This window comes from Chiroxiphia lanceolata, chromosome 18 (assembly GCF_009829145.1).
Source record: "Chiroxiphia lanceolata isolate bChiLan1 chromosome 18, bChiLan1.pri, whole genome shotgun sequence".
Taxonomy (NCBI): Eukaryota; Metazoa; Chordata; class Aves; order Passeriformes; family Pipridae; genus Chiroxiphia; species Chiroxiphia lanceolata.
The window spans coordinates 14,211,255-14,225,871 of NC_045654.1; the positions used below are offsets into that span (position 1 = coordinate 14,211,255).

The 14,617-nt window shown below is 43.8% G+C and overlaps 1 protein-coding gene across 8 annotated transcripts in view; it reads left to right on the forward strand.

Annotated features, from left to right (window-relative positions):
* Positions 1–14,617, forward strand: part of ARVCF (ARVCF delta catenin family member) — a 239,979-nt gene that overhangs the window by 161,737 nt on the left and 63,625 nt on the right. For all 8 annotated transcript variants that reach the window (XM_032705632.1, XM_032705633.1, XM_032705634.1 and 5 more), the window contains 2 exons: positions 591–1,198; positions 8,183–8,682. In XM_032705632.1, the coding sequence (XP_032561523.1) occupies positions 591–1,198; positions 8,183–8,682 (1,108 nt within the window). The remainder of the gene's footprint in view (positions 1–590; positions 1,199–8,182; positions 8,683–14,617) is intronic.

The following is a 14,617-nucleotide window of genomic DNA, read 5'->3' on the forward strand; positions in this document are numbered from 1 at the left end:
GGAGAAAGCAGGTTTGTTGTCCAGAATCTTGAAGCCCAAAACTTTTCTGTTTGAGATCACGGTTTCCTAAATGCTGCTGCCAGATTTGAGCTCCATCCAGTTACACAGTGGTGCAAACTCAGTCCAGATCGGGTAGGAGCATGTAACTTTATTTCTGTCAAACTAGAGAATGTGTTATGATATTTATGCTAATTGTGGGAGGACAGGCTGTGTCTCCTCAGCATCATAAAGTCTTCTGTAGGACAGATGTCTCCTGAAAACATTTTGGGTAAGTTGGAATGCTGTAATGACTTCGCACTGCTTCCGTGCACTGTCACATGTCTGCAGTGATTTTGATGTGGTAGAAAGAGCCCAGAGTGCACTTAGCTCTGCCTCTAGAATGTCTTTTAGCCTCCATTAGAAATATTTGTCCACTCTTCAGTCCGAAAGCTGACGGGTGAGCCCACGAGTGCCCCGGTGCTCCGTTCAGTGGCACATCGCTGTGGTTGCTCTGTGGTGCCCTCCCCGTTTCACTCTTCAGCTCCCCGTGTGTCTCATCACGTGGTGCAACAAGGAGCAGGTTAACACATGTCCTCCCTGCCTCTTCCCAGGTCACCAAAATGGTCAAGACGGTCACCACCAGGACGGTGCGCCAGGTGCCGCTGGGCCCGGACGGGCTGCCCGCCATGGACGGCTCGTCGCCCATGGGCAGCTACACGGACTCCATCGACAGGAGGTACCTCAAGAACGGCGAGCGCTACATCACCCCCCAGGCGTCCTCCACGCTCACCAGGTCCTACAACAGCTACAACGACTCCTACCCCGAGAGCCACGAGGGCCAGTACCGCCCGTACCTCGGCCACGACGGCTACGGGGACCTCTCCGACAGCTACGGCAGCTTGTCCCGCGGCGTCGGCTACCGGCCCCGCTACGCCTACGTGCCGGGGAGCGCCTACCGGCCCGACGATGGCAGCTTCACTTTGCCGAGCAGGAGGGACAACTACGGTCCCGTGGCCCAGCCTCAGGTGCCCGTGGGCAGCAACGCTGACCTGAACCGCTCCCAGCCCGAGCGCTTCCAGCCGGAGCCCTACGGACTGGAGGACGACAACCGCAGCCTGGGAGTGGATGATGAAGGCTATGAACTGGATCCTGATTACTCCACTGTGAACAGGAGGACGTCTGCAGGTGTGCCAGAGAGAGGGAGACCTCACAAAGGAAGGTAAAACCCCTTTGTTCCTCGCAGTGCTAACCTGCAGCTGTTTGGCTTATTCGATCGCGTGTTCAAACTGTTACTGATCTGGTAAGTTCTGGAGTTATGTGACAGAAAAACAGGTTGCCCCTGTCATTAGCCCATAAATGACTGCAAAACACACATGAAGTACAAAAGAGAGTGAAGGTAGGGCTCAAGAACCCTCACACTGTGTTTCTGGGCTGCTTAGTTCAGGTTGATTTTAGAAAAAAAGGATGATCTTGTACAGGGGGGCTAAGTTAATTTTTTTTCTTTTCTTAAAAAAGACTTGTGACTGCATTGTGTTGTCCTGGAGCCATCCCACACTAGCAAGGTGAAAAGAGGGATTTGTGATCTGTGAGCCTTCTGGCAGGTGTGGCTGTGTGCATATGTGTGAAACAAAAATCATGAACAGCTGGCTGAGCTTTGCAGACGAGCTGATACCTGTTGCTGAAGGGTGCCTTGCTGTATTCAGGCCGTCTTGGGAGGTGTTGGGCAGCCTCAGCCCCTGATCCTGTGCTAACCACACACTCTCAGCTGCATGACCAGGTTGTGCAGAACCTCACAGATCATTTTTTTGTCCTGTGCCTCTATAAAGACGAGATAAGAGTATCTGTGTTGCATTTAATGTAACTAAAGTGATGAGTCACAAATTACTTCTGGTTCAGCCCAGTTTCTAGGGGATGTTCTATTTTATGCCATGTTTTTTGTTATTAGTTGTTTATGCTGGATTCACAGATATCTGCTCCTGCATTTGAGGAAAAGAATCCAACACCCCACAAGCTCAGGGAAAGAGTCGTGTTACTCAGCCGAAAGTCGTCTTGTACGGACCTGAAAAACTTGTAATGCTTTGTTTTCCAAGGGGTGTACAAATTCTGCCTGTGCTTGCATGAAGTCATGTCCTCGTGGTTCATGTTTTGATATGGATTTTGTTCTCATTCTTTTCCTTTTAATTTAGAGCAGTTGCCAGAGCTGTAAAGAGGGTCTGGATCCACTTGCTCTGTGTGTGTAGACAGTCTTCAGACTTAACCCTTCTGCCCTGAGGCTTTGCTGGGTTGGCTGTGGTGGTCAGTGGGTCTGTGGAGGCCTTTCTGCTCTCCTGGAGTGCTCGTGCTTGGAGGTGTTGCCTTATTCGTGCTTGCATAGCTCTGTCTTCCTTCCTGTGTCCAGATGTTCATTTTAAAGCTAAACAGAATCAAACACTTGGAAATTGTCTCTATATTAAAAAAAAAAAAAAAGGAAGGCAAAAACACAGTGCAAAGGTGTCAAGGTATCTCCGAGAGCACCCCTTCAGTCCCCCTGGGATGTCTTTGACCTTGCAAGCTTTGCCACCAGTGGAACCACATCTGTGTTTTACAGGGCTGAAGGGAACATCTGCACCCAGTGGGTGCTGAAATACTGAGCAATCTATCAGACTTGAATTGGTGCTCCTCTGCCACTAAACAGGTTTACATTTCTCGTTTAAAAACAGTCAGGTATCAATGATTTTAAATTTTTATTAAAATTTTTCAAACTGTATGCAAGATGAATAATTAAAAGTATTCTTAGAACCTACTCATTTGCATTTTAAAAGTTTTTTGGTGTTTTTTAACATCCCTTTGATTTATTGTTCCTTGCACTTTGGATAGGACCAATTCACAATTTTTCTATTACATTTCTTTTGTTGTGTTTTTTTCCTCATATTTAATATGATCAAGAGGCTTTGACAAATAATTAGCCTGACTGTGGCAACAAACTTTAGCTGTTGAGAACATAAGAAGATTCTATGAGGGCCTCTTCATAAGTAGTTACTTTTTGACACTTCAAAGAAATACTTGAACAATTCAATAAACCTGCATTTCAGATATGCTACTGATCTGCAGGACACTGAAGACTACAAATAGTGCTTTGTACTGGATGAGGGTAATTACTAACTTATTATTTCTCTCTAGTTTTTTTTAAAGTAAGTTATTCCTGTGAAAATGATTAACTGAATGTGATAAATCGGTGGCATTTCCGATTTCCAAAGTTTGTGTGTGCAGAGCAGGTTTAAGAACAGCCCTGGTGGATGTTCTGCACTGCACCAGCTCTCAGCTTGGGCACCTCATCGTGTCTCAGATGGAATTCTTGTGCTGACCGACCTGCTGAGTTCTCTCTCAGTTCCTTCCCAGTAGCTGCTGCCCCATTTGTTAATGGTTTAAAGGCAGAAGAAGAACCTTTCCTGTGAGTTCCCAGGCTGGAGCTGTTGTGGGTGAGGGGACTGAGTGCAGGTTTCTCCTCTGAGTCGGTGGCAGTGAGTGGGACTCCCTGTGAGAGGAGGAGACAGCTGTGTCTGGGGGGATCCTGCTCAGGGGGATGACAAGCACAGATTGTTCTTCCCATGCCTTGGCTGCTCCATTGGATCACAGAGATAAATAAACACCTATTGCACTTCCCCTCTGTCATCACCAGCCTCGTACGCTACTTATGTTTAGTTTTCAGTTGGGGAAAAATGTGCCTCCTCACAAACATCTACAATTCCAGAGAAATGCACAAAGACAGATATTCCCTCTCTTGGCTCTTCTGTGCTTGTGCCTGGGTTTCTTTCTTGTTTTCTTTTATACTGAGTCTCTGATGTGAGATATATTACTTTCTGCAAGAGTACCTGGTACTTAATGTTCTTTCCCTCAACCTGTGCTCTGGTTCAGTGTAAGTCAGGCTGCATAATAAATTGAGGGAGAGAAAGGCATTTGGGGTGCATAATACTGATTTAATACTACTCAAGTTTACTTATGAGGGTAATTACACATCTTTAATTGGGTTTATTACCTTTTTTCTTCATTGGATGGGTTGCATTTATTATATTAGGAGGTATTTTACTATAGCAGTCTTCCAGTGTTGCTAGATCTGTTCCATACAGTCCTTTTCAAAAGAGAAACAGGAAGTACTGAATATCTTTTATTTGCAAAGGGCATCCCTACTATTATTTGAATATTTCTTGATTATTAAATTGAAGTTAACACAGATGAACTGGGAAAAAATGCTGAGTCATAATTCATCTTGTTTATTTAAATTATCTTCTGTTCAGCTTTTCCTTGCCTCTATGGTAATTCCTTTCCAGAGTGGATCACTGCAGTTTGCACTTGCAGACTCTGGAGCAGCTATTGCCAGTGTTACTGTTCCAGACTAGACAGGATATAAATTTTTTATGTTGACTAAATCAACAACAAAACACTTTTCTGCTGTTAAATTTTCCATGTCAGAAGCCTGATCTAAGAGACTGAAACTACATTTCGTGGTCATTTCATGGTCCAAATTATTATTACCATGAAATGAGCCAGATTTTAGATTAAATAACTGCAACAGTAGGTCTTTCCTGCTTGTGTTGTGTATAGACAGTGTGAGAATATGGGTGTTATGTTCATGTCAGTCTCCTTCTTCTTCTGATGTCTTTTTTGGAATCCCAGATATAAAGGCCTGTATTTGTAGGTAAACTGTCAGTCAGCACTTCTGTCCTAAGCCCACTCATTCCAAGTATGTGTGGGCAGCACTGGGATGGGCCATTATGGGCCAGGAGCTGTGGACATACCTGGGCAGAACAGGGCAAAGCAAACACCATGGACATTTTGAAAAATACCTGGTTTTTTTCTGAGCCTCTGCCTTAGCTGAATTTGCTCTCAGTCTGTTCCTCTCTGGTGGCAGAAGGCTGGTGTGGCAGTTCAGTGTGGCAGGAGGTGACCTGAGTCAGCTCAACCCTTGGCAGTTTTTAGGTGGTTCCAGTCCAGTGGATTTTGGTGTTTTAACCATGTGTTCCATAATTCAGACTTGTCTCAGCAGAGGATTCGCTCCCGTTTTGGATCCTCTGTGTCTCCTCTCAGGGGACAGAGCCTGGCAAAAGCAGAACCTCAGTCTTGCAGAGTCTTCACGTTTCCTCTTCAGTGTTTGGCACAAAGTTCCCAACTGAACTCTCAAGCCTTTCTGGTCTTTTATCCAAAGCAGACGCCAGCTGCAAACTGTGGGGAATGTAACACTTGTATAAGTTGTTGAGGATTAAATGTTTAAATCCCTCACCTGTTTACTCAGATGTGCCTGTGTTGAAGCCACGAGGAAGATGATAAATGCACAAGCTCTTTCCCCGTTTTTATCTGTGCTGGAATATGTTTTGATCAGTGCCCTGAGACAGGTGATTAGTGAGACCCGTGCCATCCTGAGAACTCAGCTGCCTGGCTCAGACAGATGGAAGGCAAGCTGCCTGCAGTCAGCCAGTCTGGCACAGTACCAGACTCCTCAGTCCCGGGAGTAAAGAGCTCTTGGCCTCCTGAGAACCAACGACTGGATCTGCTGCAGCTCTTGTTGCTCCTGTTCTGTGTCGTGGCTTTTCCTTCCCAGCACAGCTGCTGCTGAAAGTGAAAAGTGGTGTTTGGCCTGCACCAGTCTGACTCAAAAAGATGATTTCTTTACTCTCCTTGTGTGTAAATGTGTTGGTGCTCAGAGTGTGTTTAACTCCCTGATAGACACGTGCTTTTGACTTCTCTATTGGCCAGTCCACCCTTCCTGTCCTTGGAGCCCCTGCTCCAGGAGAGGATGTGGGATGTGGCCCAGGCTGCTCAGACACTCGAGGTCTGTGGCACTTCTGCCTTGTGCTGCCTCAGCAGTTGTTTTGCTCCTTTCAGACATCTGTTTTGGTAAACTCCTTCCCTTCAATGCTGTTCAACAGTGGCAAAGCTGATATTATGCAATTCTTATTTCAATAAGTATTTCAGCATTCTTTTTCTTTAATTGCAGTATGGTTTGTTTGTGGTTGGTTTTGTTTGGTTGGGGTTTTCCCCCTGGTTTTTTTTTAACCTTCTTCAGCCTTGATCTGTGTTCAGTCATGTGACTCTGAATTGATGTGATAATTACCCTCACTGGGCTTTCTTGTACAGCTCTTAAGTCATACCAGGATCTCAGAGTTTCTAGATAATGATTGGGGTCTTCAAGGGTCAAGTGTCCAGGTGTTTTCTTTGCTGCCTTGTGCAGTCGTGGAGTTTTGTTATGGTGCATTAACCAGCAGCTCTTGACACTGTTTCATCCTCACAGGTGTGTTGGACCTGACCTGTGTGGGCTTCCTTCAGCAATTGTGTTTTTTGATTTCATCCTTTCTCTACAGGTACTTGAGAGCTGCTGTCTTGTTTCAAAGTAGCTGTCTTTGTGTGCTGAGATGGGGGTGTTAGATGTGCAATCTCTTTTTTCTCTGAGGAGATGGTCCAGCAGCAGCAGGTTGGGGTTGGCAGGAACAGTTACAGGTGAATGGTTCATGTAGGGATGGGACTGTATGAAAAGACCAGCACCATGTTATGTGGTGCTCTCTCTTCTGTCATGACAGCATTGCAATTTAAAGTCCTAACTGAAGTTTTATTTTGGCAAATGGAATGAAACCAAGGAGCTTCGTGTGGCACAGGGAAGAGGAAACAGAGTGAGGAAGATGGGCCCATCTGTGTGGTTCTATTTGGAGGACTTTATGGAAATAAAGCAAACAAACTGCATCCCGAGACAGTAATTATCTTTGTGTATTTGCACGATGAGGGGAAGAGAGAGACTTAATTGTGCAGGTTTAATTGAGGTGGTGCACAGTTATCTTGTGGCAGCTCACAGGACTGAGACATGCTGAATTGCAGGTTACCAAGTCCAGTAAGCAACAGCTGTGCAGAGGGCAATTATTAAAATTAATCTTCTGCTACTTTTCTTTTGTGCAATCAATAAGAACTCTTAACATGAGGATGAATTTGAGAAATGAGATTTTGTTGTAGTTTTAATGCTGGTTATCACAAATTTGCATTTGTGAAAATAGAATTTTGCTTGAGGAGTAGCTAAAAAGTTTTGTTAATCCTTCTGCCTTGTGCACATGCATAAAAGTAAATCTTTTCAATGTTGTTGCTTTCTTCTTGGAACGATGGAAACAGCTTTGTACTCTAACAGAAGATAGGACTGTCCAGGCAGTGTAAATTACTGTGTAGAGCAACTACTGAATTATACATACACAAATACTGCATCGATAAAAGGATTTCTTCAGATTCATTCTGGGGTTTGAATACTTGCCCATTTGTATCCTTTCATTCAGTTTATGGTCTAGAACAGCAATTAAAGCAACTTAAAGTCAGGAGAGGCACTTTTAACATTAAAAAGCGTTAATTGTACAAGGCTAAGTTCAGCCTCCACCTCCGGTTGCTACTCTCCCCAGGGCCTGGTTTAATTAGCAGTCCCTTTGGGAGAACAGCACGCTCCATTTCCTTTCTGAGTTCTGGGAGTCTGTACTTGAGCATGACATAAGAAATGGTTCAATAACATCACTCAGTGCTTCAGATGAAAGATTTTAAGAATCATTTTGTAGCAGTTAAAACCACTTGCTTGACTATGAGAATGGCAATACTGAGACAGTAATGAACCCGTCCAGGAAAAACCAGTAAGGTAAAAGGGTGCTGCTGGTTTGACAAAAAGTTACACCTGAGAAGTTGGTTTAAGAAGTTGGATTAAGAAGAGTGTTGGAGTACAGTGGTGTGAGCATCAACATTGAAGTGTACTGGAACTTCTCAGATGTGCTGAAAAGTGTCTGTGGTCTCTGCCCAGACCTTGAGTGCCTTTAATTAGAGTTCGGTTTGTTGCCGAAGTAGCAGCATTAATGAAGATCAGTGTTTCCTACTGAATGTAATCCAGCTCCCTTGTAATTGTTTTGCTAAGTGACCAAAATGAAAGCAATCTGTTTGATGGCTTGCAGTTCCTGTCATCATTTCATTGCCAACCAAACAAACACTGTACTGGAGTCCCATCGCTACCGAGAACTCCACTATGGTTAATTTTCAAGTTACTACAAATAAATTATTGGAAATGGTAAACATGCTGCCCCTGATGATGTTTGTGATACTAAAAGGTTTGCTCGCGGCTGAAATCACTGCACTGCCTCAGAGTTACAGCTGTTGAAATGTGCCTTTTTCCTTTCTTTTCCCCCTTCCTTTATCTGGGGGCCGTTGTTTCTCGCAGGGGCTACGAGGACCCCGTGGAGCCGGAGCTGGTGGAGGAGAGGATCCCGTACCTGCACGGCGGCTACGCGGCGCCGCTGGCCCAGCCCGAGCGGGGCAGCATGGCCAGCATCGACCGCCTGGGCAAGCGCTCCCCCTCCATCGACAGCATCCGCAAGGACCCCCGCTGGAGGGACCCCGACCTGCCCGAGGTCATCGCCATGCTCAGCCACCCCATCGACCCCGTCAAGTCCAACGCCGCGGCCTACCTGCAGCACCTGTGCTACGAGAACGACAAGATCAAGAAGGACGTGAGGCACCTCAAGGGGATCCCCATCCTGGTGGGCCTGCTGGACCATCCCAAGCCTGAGGTGCATCGCAAGGCCTGCGGGGCTCTCCGGAACATCTCCTACGGGAAGGACAACGAGAACAAAGTGGCCATAAAGAACTGTGATGGGATCCCCGCGCTGATCAGACTGCTGCGAAAAACAAACGACATGGAAGTCAGAGAGCTAATTACAGGTCGGTGTCTGCGTTGTCTTTAATGAATTAGTCTTTAGAACAGTCCTTTCAGCTCGGGAGCCAGAATTTCTGGAGATGAGAGCACTGAGGGGGAATTTAGCTCCCTGGCTGCAGCTGTTTCCTCAGCTGCACCACGTCCGCGGTGCGGGAGCGCCGAAGGCACACGTGGCTGTCAGGAGAGGATTGAGATTGTCTGTGCATGTGGGGCACTTGGCTTTCCTGGCTGCTGAGAGATGGATGATGCTTTCTTGGATGTAGCATGCAACTGCGTGGGGTTGAGTTACTGGAGCCTAAATGAGTTATAGCAGCTTCATTGGCAGGTAATTTGTAGTGCACTTGCCCTCAGCGTGGTGTAATCATGAGGTAAGATATGCTAATCTAAATCTTTCCTTGTTAATCTCTTACAAAACAGTCCTGCTGCCATGTCTCTGCTCCTTCATATTTATGGAACAGTCAGTCTCCTCAGGAACACTTCCAGCCTGCTGCTGGGGACTCTCAGGCTGTGTATAAAGTTGCAGCACTTCTGGGCTGGAAAACTCAGATTTTGGGGAGTGTAGGGCCTGCTTTTGAGATGCTCTGGACGGGGGTTGGTTTGTTGCAATGATGGGAAAATGGAGAATTACGTTTCAGGTTACTGAATTCATGCACACTTTGCAGGGAGTTTTCAAACACTTATAACTCCATTATTTAACCTGTTTTTATTTGAACTTAGTCTTGGACATTGTCCAAAAAGAGTAATAAAGTATATGCCAAGTTTCGAAGTTCAGCCATTAAGTGGAAAAGGGTGGAAAAATATGTCAGCTCATAAAGTAAGGAGAAAGATATTGTTCTTCAGTCTCCCATAAATCATGAGGAGTGAAATGGATTTCCCCTTCTCTTCTCAGCAGCCGCAGGGGATGTTTGGATGGAGACCAGAGCAGTTCCAATGAATTTCAGTGCCAGAATAGAATTTCTCAGAAACCTTGTGAGGGTGAAAATGGGTCCGGGGCTGAAACTGTTTACTGCCTTATCAGTGTTGGATTCTGCAGGCAGACCTTATTACAAACATGGATTAAGCCATTAGAGGTAAACATCATAATTCTGTAATCTCTGCAAAAAATTATAGTAGCTCTCCAAGTTTTTACTGGTAGTCATAATTCTCTGAGATGAGCAGTGGCCTTGGGTGTTCCATCTGTTCTTCCCCAGCCATTACAGGATATTTAGCAAACTAGGTCTAAATATACAGTGTTGAAACTAGCAGGGATATTTTTCCAGTGAGCTGGCAAAGGAGAGCTGTCTCTTGTCAGAGAGCCTCCAAGTAGCACATGCTGGCTGTGCTTTGAGAGCTGGCTGTGCTCTGCCTCGTAACATGGGAACTCTGCAGGTAGTATTTATATTCCATTTGTTGTGCTCATTTAGTATGATGGCAGACTGAAATTTATTTATTTTTTTAAATAAAGAATATCTGTTTATCTACTGTTCTAGTTTAATCAAAACTCATTTCTGGAGTGCTGAGAAGCAATAAATTTATTTCCTTATATTCAAGAAAGGTGAAGCCAGTCTATAATTTACTCTGAAGGAATATCATTATAATGCTAAGTGGTAATCAGTCACTTCTGAGATGACAAAAACAAACTGGATGTTTTTCCTTTTCACTATAAATGACGATTGCTTTGATTTCCAGTTGATTAATTAGCTTTACAGTTCAAAATGCATTTTATTTGGCAGTAGTTCTTGCTAATTAAATGCAGTAGTTTTATTCCACTTTGTTTTTTGTTACTTAGAGCTCTTTATTTCCTCTTACTGGAAAACACTAGGAATACTAAGGGCATTAACCTAAACAGATGTCCAGTAACAGATGATGTGCATTTAATCTCCACCTAACCAGGAATAATTTCATTGCACCTCTAAAACTATCTCAGCAGATCTGGTGTGAGCCATTCAAGCAGCAGCACAGGAGAGGAGTATTCCAGCAATGCCTCTGTGGCTGCTGCTGCTGCACTGGCAGTCGTGTTCAAAGCTCTGGCTGATAATGTGCAATTGTCCACTCGTAAAATGAGCTCTAGAAGTCAGGAGGGAGAAACAAGAGCCAGCCTGAAGTGCAGAGGGAGTGTTCAGGCAGGGCTGCTACAAAAGGCCTGTGTTGTGCAGCCTCAGGAATTCCGAGCTCAGTTCTGCTGTTCTCCTGGAAGCAATCTCAGCTGCCTGTCTTGGGTGCTTTTGCCTAGTGATAAACCCGAACCTGCCTTTGCCACCAAAGTTTTTCATTCTGTCTGGAGTGAAATCTCTGGGGACTCCACCAGCAATGCAATGAAAAGAGAAGGGAACACAACAGCATCCAGGGTTTGCTTGTTTATTGCTTTTAACAGATTGAAATTCAGTGTGACACATTGACTTTTCTGTGGTTTAATATTTCTTTAACTCAATATTGGCTGCTTTTCAACAGCTGAACAGTAATCATCAGCTCGTCCCAGATGTGGATAAATGATAAAATAATCCTACTTTCCAAAGAGACTTAAGTATCTTAAAGAAGTTTAAATAATTCAGTTGTCTGAATTCAAGAGCACTGCAGGCTTGCAGTTTTGGTTCTCTGGGTGTGGCACACTGCCTGCCTGCAGGACAGGAGGTCCATGGCAGCACGTGGGACACACTGTTTGGAGTGGCTGCTTTCTGGCAAGAGACAGCACCATTCCCATCTAATTGGAGTCAGTCCTTGGCTTTAGTCCAGCTCTGTGGCCTCTCCTTGCTTGGACTCTGCTGCAGCTCCACAGCTGTCCAGAGCAGGATGGATCTGCCTCCAGCTGGGTCTGGCACTGGATTCATGGAGGGGGAAAAGCCACCCCAGTGTGTTACAAACAGCTCAGAGGTGGATGCAGATCAGGGGAGGGTGAGGGAGGAATCAGATGTGTCATGTCAGTGCTGAACAGGTGAGGCTTGTTGGGTCAGGAGTGTGTTCACTTGACCCATCCCCAGGATATCTGTTTTTGGAGAACACAAATTAGACAATAGTATTGACATGGAATTTTGGAAGCAGACTCTGTACTACACACCACTACTGCCAGACTAAGCAGTAGCTTAGTCTTCTAAGCTACTGTAGCTTAGTAGCTTCTTTCTGTCAGGTAGCACTGGTTTTAGAAGAATTTGAAAAACTTCTCTGATTAGTGCCAGCTTTGTTTTACCAGATGTTCTCAATATACCTGCAAACAGCACTAAAACATGATGTCCCTCATCTGTAGAGTGTGTAAAAAACACCTTCAAAACTCAAGATACATTCAGAAAATACCACAGATCTCACTTTTCTTTCTTTTTAAAGTGTGGAGTTACAAAATGTTTCCCATCTCTTGCACTGAGAAAAGCTTGACTTAACTGTTAGGGTGTCCATAAATAAATCATGAGTGGAGTTGTGTTGAGAAATATTCCATGAATTTCTTACTTGCATCTCTTTCTAGTCTTGTAGCTGTAGTGCTGAACTCTCAGTGGATCATTTTCTTGAGAAACAGAGAAACGAGGATTAGGCTGATAAGGAATTAAATCTGTTCTGATTGGGAAAGCTACAAAAGTTTTATCTTGAGTGATAAGGTTTTTGTGGAGGAAATGTTCCCATCAGATATGCAAGACCAAAATTCTATTACATTCTTTGAAAAGCAATCAGAAGTTGGTCGCTTTAATGAATAATTTTGTTCTTCGTGAGAACATTGGAGTAATTTTGTTGTTTAATGACATTGCACTGATTTTAAGTGGTGCAGGACGTGATTTTCCCGCTGCCAAATTGTCTGTAATTGAAAAATGATTGACCTTCAAAATACTCTGCAGATGAAATATTTTGCTGTGATGCTTGAGTGGTGACTGGCAGATGGATGAGCGGGCTCAGAATTCCCACCCCTGGGCACGGGGTGTTGGGATCCTGTTGGCTGCTCCCATGTTGAGGTTCTCAACCTGAGCCCCCCTGAGGGTGCAGAGCTCCAGCCTTTGGGACTTCCATCCCAACGAGTCTGTCAAACAAATGCCTTCAGGACCAACGTGCAACAGGTGCTCAGGGAATATATTGCAGAGTGCTTTATTTTCCTGCGTGATGAACTCTCCAGTATGGACCACAGGAAAGGAATGAACGGCTTCTGCTTTCTTGGTGACATTGGATTTTTCCAAATAAGGGTTCCCCCTGGGTTTCAGAATAGCATGTGTATATTCTGCACAATTTCTTTAGAAATCTTTCCCCAACTCCAAGGAGGCAGAGTTTTAGGAAATTAAGGCTGTAGCCCTAATCACTTAATATTGCATAAGTTATGTTTAGAGTATTTTGTTATAAATTTTTACAATAGTCAGTGCTTTCGAAATAAAAACTTACAGCTGTTGTCCCTGGTTAATATGTTGAAAAATCAGGGATGATGGTTGTAGTTGGAAATAGGTGAGCATATTACAAATAGTATTTATGAATAAAATAATTATCATGACTGTGATCATCATCTGAAAAGCAATAGTTCATCCTTGTCTAGTCCTGAAACTCCTACAGGCTGTGGTCCAAAAGGCCAATGCTTTTAGTGAAAGAGCCCAGAAAATTGAGATAACTTCATTTCCCTTGTGCTGCTGTGTTAGTGACATGATTTCTCTGGAGTGCTATTCATTTGAATTGATTAAACTTAGAGTTTTAAAAACAGCGTTTCCAGCTTGTTAGATCATTAGTGTGTTATGCTAATAGAGGCAGGGAATGATTTTTAAAGATGGATGTCAAACTTACAGGGATTTTTCTTTTTCACTTGGATTTTTTCTTATGCTGCAGAATGCTACAGCCTGATCTGAATTTGTTCCCTGGCTGTCACTATCAGTGTCTTCCACAGAATTTGTTTTCTCTAGAGCTGAAAGGATGCTGGGATTTAGAGTTCTTGATTTCATAATTTTGAATAAGAAAAATGTCACTGTGTTTATTTTCTGTGTCCTTTCTTGTGGAATATTCTCCCCCTGAAGTCAGTCTTGAACCTGAATTTTTAACCACTGCAAATACCAAGTGCTCCATTTATGGTCCTGTGAAGGAACCCTGGCATAACCCTCCAGAACCAGGGAATTCTGCACCCCCTGTTCTCTATTTCAATCTGGGTTGGCTCCAGAGATGATTATCCTATATCATTTCCTGGGGTTTATCCATCTTGTTCAGTGCTGGCTGTTCACATTTTGCATTTGAATGTTGAAGTCCTGAGCCAGCCATGCATTTAGGGATTTAATTGTAGTTATCATTTATATATCAGTAAGTCTGATATGCTTAAGGAATTGGTATTTAATAACTAAAGAATGTCTAGTGAAGTATTTAAAATTAATGGGGTAGCTTACACGTCAGTTTTTATAGTCTTATTATAAATATTGACTTGCATTTATTTTTTGTATGATTTATGTTTTTGAGACAGTTTATTATGAGAAGTAGAGGCTTTCTTCAGTAACAAAATGGAGCCAATTAGCCTTTTCTGCTTGGTTTTGGGTTTTTTCTTATTCTCTAACAACTGGTGTTTTGCAGCAACAAAATGGTGATTTATTGTAATGGGTATAAAGAGAAAATTAATTCATATTTTACCTACACAGTCTTGTTTTAAAGCTAAAAAAGTAGGTTATGAAAATCTCATACAGTGTGTTGTCTATGAATGGCAAGGGCAGTAGGCCAAAAAGGCATTATTTTTGTATGGTTTTAGAAGAAGACTGAAGGAAACATTCTGGTGTTCATTCTGTCTGCCTCCAAGCTTCTTTATTAGTTAATATGGAATCCCAAGTCTAAACAGGTGCCTGGGTTTTGTAACTCACTTTGGATGGGAGACACGACAGATTTGCCTCAAAAATGGTGGGTTTTAAAGCTTCAGGAGGTTGAACCCAAAGGCCACACCTTTGTTGTTCTGGTGTTGTGCTGAGAAGGTGTGAGAGGAGGTGCAGGGCTCAGTTTGCTCTGGAATATGCACAAATTCATGGTTGCAGTGAC